General features: G+C 48.9%; 1 protein-coding gene across 1 annotated transcript; it reads left to right on the top strand.

Annotated features, from left to right (window-relative positions):
- The first annotated feature begins 2,051 nt into the window (after positions 1 to 2,051).
- Positions 2,052 to 3,816, top strand: LOC117866620 (cytochrome P450 94C1). Its single transcript, XM_034750876.2, has one exon. The coding sequence runs from the start codon at positions 2,166 to 2,168 to the stop codon at positions 3,669 to 3,671; it is 1,506 nt and encodes a 501-aa protein (XP_034606767.1). The 5' UTR covers positions 2,052 to 2,165; the 3' UTR covers positions 3,672 to 3,816.
- The last annotated feature ends 1,832 nt before the right edge of the window (positions 3,817 to 5,648 follow it).

The following is a 5,648-nucleotide window of genomic DNA, read 5'->3' as shown; positions in this document are numbered from 1 at the left end:
TAAAACTCGGTCACTGGTGAGGGGCTCACCAACCGGGACCTTTTATCCCGGTTGCAAAGGCTAGTGGGAAAAAAAGACTCTGAGAGGCCTTTATCCCGGTTTGAAACATCAACCGGGATAAAAGTCTTTTATCCCGGTTGGTAACACCAACCGAGATAAAAGGGTCAAGAGCCTTTTATCCCGGTTTGTAATACCAACCGGGATAAAAGGGGGTCATTTATCCCGGTTGGTGTTTCAAACCGGGATAAAAGGGTCCCCCAACGAGGTGACTGGAAGGTGGCTGGAAGGGGATTAAATCCTCGAACCCTTTTATCCCGGTTGGAAACACCAACCGGGATAAAAGGGGGTCTTTTATCCCGGTTGGTGTTTCCAACCGGGATAAAAGGGTCCCCCACGAGTTAATACAAAAGGATAGCATCCCCTACATAGTCAGATGTGGTGTGTAGGTGGGATGGCAAGGAAGCTACGCGCGAGGCTGGAGGTTGTGGGTTCGAATCCCACGAACCGCGCACGCGCATATTTCGCGTGACTTGTGGGGGGGCCTCCTGGGAGCTCGGGAATTTTTTTTTTTTGCAGCGCCGGCCGTGCGTGACCCATTACCAACCGGGATAAAAGGGGGTCTTTTGTCCCGGTTGAGTGACCCGGGATAAAAGACCCCCCCTTTTGTCCCGGTTGGTTTATCCCGGATGCATTTTCGAGATATTTGGACCCTACCAACCGGGACTAAAGCCCAATTCTCTACTAGTGTAATCTTAGGCTTTATTTTCTAGGTATAATTTTCGACATGGTGTATTTTGTGTCTCACTTTGGAACAATGGATTCTCAAAAGAATATGAACAAGATATATAGGGACTAAAGTGGCGTAGGCCCTCCAGTCCTATTTTTTCTATGAAAAGTTTAAAAAGGTCAATATTTACATGGCAATCCAATCATCCCACGAGTTTGTTTGTTGCTTTCTAGCTTTATTCACGGTCAAATAGCTTGTTGATGCATGTTTAACCCGATGATGAATTGACTGGACCATTTACCGGCCCGGTTTGACAGGTAACCTTATCTTGCTAGCCTCTAGCTTAGTACGTAACCCTCTTTGATCTAGATACTGCACCTGTGTATTTGTTTCTCGTCCACATTTACTTTGTTTTTAGCGTTTCCCTCCTTAATTGTAAAACAAAATTATTTTCACTAAAATAAATATTTTTCATGTACTTTTCACTTGTAGTGGAAGCAACATGAGAGAAAGTTGTGGTAGTTGAATCAAGAGAGAGAAAAAAATAAGAGCATGCAATTCACTGACAGTTGCTAGGTACTCCCTCCATCCCAAAATATAGCAATATTTGAATGGCTAGAAGTAGCTATATTATGTGGGACAGAGGTAGTAATTAGTGCAACTGACTCGCTACGCCATTCTGATTTTCTTCTCCTTCACTAACATTTCCATTTCAAGAAAAATCCAACTGAATAAGGTTACAATCCCCACAAGCCCAAAGTATGAATTTTCAAACACCTAAGCATTTGATACAACATTTTTTCAAGATTTAGTTCCAAAGACAACCTTGTGCTAAGGACCTCTTCAGTAGAGCTCTTTTAAAAGTGTTTCTTTATGAGAATTAAGTTTTTGGTTGAAAATGGTTCTTGAGGATAACCTTTATATTGGAAATTATTCTGGACGAGAAGTGAATAAGGAAAAGCTAGTTTTTTTTTCCAAGTTCCTAGCATCTTGATTTAGTTCAGAGAATCAGATCACTCATACAAAGTACTGTTTGACTAAGCTCTCCCTAAAATCACTTTGGAGTTGTTATTAAAAGGCTCTAAGATACTGCGCTCTTGGGTGGCAAGCTCCTCTCCTTCCCCCCCCCCCCCCCCCCCCCCCCCCTGCCCTCTCCTTGGCGATGTGGACCCAACTGTCATCAGCTGTTGCGCAATGACGGGGACATGAGCTGTGTGTACTACGCGGGAAAGGGAAAAGGTTTAGACAAACGTTTCTTAAAGCCAAAGCGCACGTGCGGCATGTGCTGAATTCCCGGTCCACCCACGTTATATATAGACAAAGCCTCCTGGGTCTTCCGCCGCACAAACTCACATTTTCCTCTCCTTTCTCTCTCGCTCCTGCCGATCTGCTGATCCAGGCCTGTTCCGCTAGCTAATTCTAGCTAGAAACAAGAGCCATGGACTTGCCATGGGCAGCGCAGTGCGCGGGCATGGCCTTCTCAGCCTTCTCCCTCTGCTTGGTGGCGCTGGCCATGGTGCTCCTGCTCGTGCGCCGGTGGCCATGGTGCAGCTGCCATGTCTGCCGAGCCTACCTCACCGGGTCGTGGGCGAGAGACTTCACCAACCTCGGCGACTGGTACGCCCACCAGCTCCGGGAGTCGGCCACCGGCACCATCCACGTCCACGTCCTCGGCTGCACCGTCACCGCCAACCCGGCCAACGTCGAGTACATGCTCAAGACCAACTTCGACAACTTCCCCAAGGGCAAGACCTTCGCCGCGCTCCTTGGCGACCTCCTCGGCGGCGGCATCTTCAACGTCGACGGCCACGCCTGGCGCCACCAGCGCAAGATGGCCAGCCTCGAGCTCGGCAGCGTCGCCGTCCGCTCCTACGCCTACAAGATCATCGCCCAGGAGGTGGAGGCCCGCCTCATGCCAGTCCTCACCGACGCCGCCGACAGCGGCGCCGTCGTCGACCTGCAGGACGTGTTCCGGCGCTTCGCCTTCGACACCATCTGCAAGATCTCCTTCGGCCTCGACCCGGGCTGCCTCGAGCGGGAAATGCCCGTGTCCAAGCTCGCCAACGCGTTCGACGCCGCGACGCGGCTCTGCGCCATGCGCGGCGCGGCGGCGTCGCCGCTGCTGTGGAAGGTGAAGCGCATGCTCAACGTCGGGTCCGAGAGGGAGCTCAAGAAGGCCATCAAGCTCGTCAACGAGCTCGCGGCGGCGATGATCCGGGAGCGCCGGAAGCTGGGCTTCGCCAACAGCCATGATCTCCTGTCCCGGTTCATGGCCTCGGCCGGCGACGCGCACGCCGTGGACGACAAGTACCTCCGTGACATCGTGGTCAGCTTCCTCCTCGCCGGGCGCGACACGGTGTCCTCCGCGCTCACCACGCTCTTCATGCTCCTATCCAAGAACCCCGCTGTGGCCGCCGCCATGCGCGCCGAGGCCGGTGGCGACGACTCGACGCCGGTGACCTACGAGCACCTCAAGAGCCTGCACTACACCCACGCCGTGCTGTACGAGAACATGCGCCTGTTCCCGCCGGTGCAGTTCGACTCCAAGTTCTGCGCCGCCGCCGACGTGCTCCCCGACGGCACCTACGTGTCCGGCGGCGCGCGCGTCATGTACCACCCCTACTCCATGGGCCGCATGCCGCGTATCTGGGGGGCCGACCACGGCGTGTTCCGGCCAGACCGGTGGCTCACCGGCGCTGGAGGGTCCTTCGTGCCGGAGAGCCTGTACAAGTACCCGGTGTTCCAGGCGGGCCTCCGTGTGTGCCTCGGCAAGGAGCTTGCCATCACCGAGATGAAGGCGGTCGCCGTGGCGGTGGTGAGAGGGTTCGACGTCGAGGTCGTCGGGGAGAGTGGCAGCGGCGCCTGCGCGCCAAAGTTCGTGTCGGGGCTCACCGCGTCCATCAGTGGCGGGCTCCCAGTGAGGATTAGGAGAGTTAGAAAATAGAGATTCGTGGTTTCAGAAAAAGAAAAAAGATAGAGATTAGGTAGAGTTTTTTCAGGAAAAAGGAGATGAAGTGTACATAGACAAAAGTAGAGGGAGTGAAATAGCAAGTTGAATCGAAAGTTCCATTCAGAAGTTCCACCGGCCAGTGATCCATTTAATGTGTGCTTTGTTCCTTTTCTGATGCTGCAACAGAAAGCTAACTGCGAAATCCATAATGTTATCACCACTGTTTGATGAGTCCACTGGCCTTTCATCTTCAGAATTTTGCATACGGACCTTGCGGCTTGCATATTCCATCCCGTGATTCAGTTCTTTTTTTTCTTTCTGGACCTCTGTTTTCATCCTACATTATTTCAAATCATCTAGGATTAAGCCTACATTAGTTACCTTCAGCTGCAGAGATTTTCATTCATATTTCTTGGAGCAGCAGATTCAGAGTTTCAGACCACAATGAAATCCTGACGAAAAATCAGTGCAGTAGCCACAATTGGCTCACCAGATTGATCGTATAACCAAGGAAACTGTACATGGACAGGGAAAACAATGGTCCCTGTGTTATTTCTGCTCGCGGCCCCTGCTAATTTCATTGCCAGATCCAACGTAGGGTCCACACTACAGTTTCAGCTTGCACACTAGAAGCAACTGCGAACCTGCAGGGTCTGGTGTCGATTGTCTCTTTGTGTATGCCCATACAGATTTGTCTTCAGACCACTGACAAGTGAACTGCATAGTGCATAGACGGTATTGCAGAACAGGGCTTGCTGTTGCAGAGATAATGAGGTGAAAACGATGGGTTCCTGCATTTGTCTCCTTTTCTCAGTAGTCAGTAAATGTGATGCTTGTTGCTAATCAGATGGTGCTGAATTTTTAGGTGATCTCAAGTGCACTATATTCTCTTTCACACTGTCAAGTCGAAGAATAGTCATATACTATGAACAAGAATACAATTAGTGATCCATCCCGTTGGATCAGCAAAGAGGAACTAAAACGTGCTGCAAAATGACACCCGATTCCTAAGATAATGCATACATTATGCTATCTCCATAGAAGTCTCCATGTCCTGTTTCCCAGTTTATCTCCAGCGCCATTTGCAGCTGTCCTTTTTCTTTGAATCCTCCCTACCCTTTCCCAACTTCCATATTTCAACTCTTTTACAATAGTTTAAAAGTACCCATTGGTACTTGTTGGTATTTCAACTTCCTTTGTTTCCACCGTCTCATCGGGAAAAAAATTAAAAATTAAATTTAAGGAGTATTTTTTGTACATGATCCCACCAATTTGGTACTTTTCTTTAGGTACTTCAATGTACTTCCTTTGTTTCCACTACTCCCTCCGTTTCAAATTGTAGGTCATTTTGGCTTTTGTAGGTTCGTAGATGTCGCTATGCACTTAGATATATACTATATCTAGATTCGTAGCAAAATCTATGAACCTAAAAATATCAAAACGACCTACATTTTGGAACAGAGGGAGTATTAGATTTTCTCGGGATGGACGGCTCTCATTTTTCCCAATCATTCTAAAATTTCTATATTTCAACTCTTTTACAGTAGCCGATATAATTTTGTTTGTAGTTTAGTTCTGTGTCATTGACAAGAGTCATCTATGCAAACCTGATACAGTGATACCTCAATTATTGATTGTGTAGATGCTTCCAAGTTCCAACATAATTAGTCGTTGATGCAATTCAGGGAACGCAACTGATGCAGCATGGCAAAAAAAAAAAAAGCATACCAGATCCTAGTTGGTGCCAACTCGACAGCTTATTTTGCAACGTGCACAATGAAATCACCATCACATTGCCAGAATGGCTACAAACTGGAGGAGATTTGGGGCCACATCGTAGACCAAAATCCACAAACAAACAACCGGTTGTTATAGAAGGTGCCCAATGAAAACGACACACATGCCTATGACGTGTAATTTCTATAGCATTATATTGGTTAGTTGCTGAACCTTCTCACCATTTGTGTCCAG

This window comes from Setaria viridis, chromosome 8, assembly GCF_005286985.2.
Source record: "Setaria viridis chromosome 8, Setaria_viridis_v4.0, whole genome shotgun sequence".
Lineage (NCBI taxonomy): Eukaryota > Viridiplantae > Streptophyta > Magnoliopsida > Poales > Poaceae > Setaria > Setaria viridis.
Note: the sequence above shows the minus strand (reverse complement) of the source record. Positions and strands in the feature narration are given on the sequence as shown.

What these genes read in the sequence shown, in the direction of transcription:
- LOC117866620 (XM_034750876.2), top strand. Translation starts at nt 2,166, where the DNA reads ATGGACTTGCCATGGGCAGCGCAGTGCGCGGGCATGGCCTTCTCAGCC.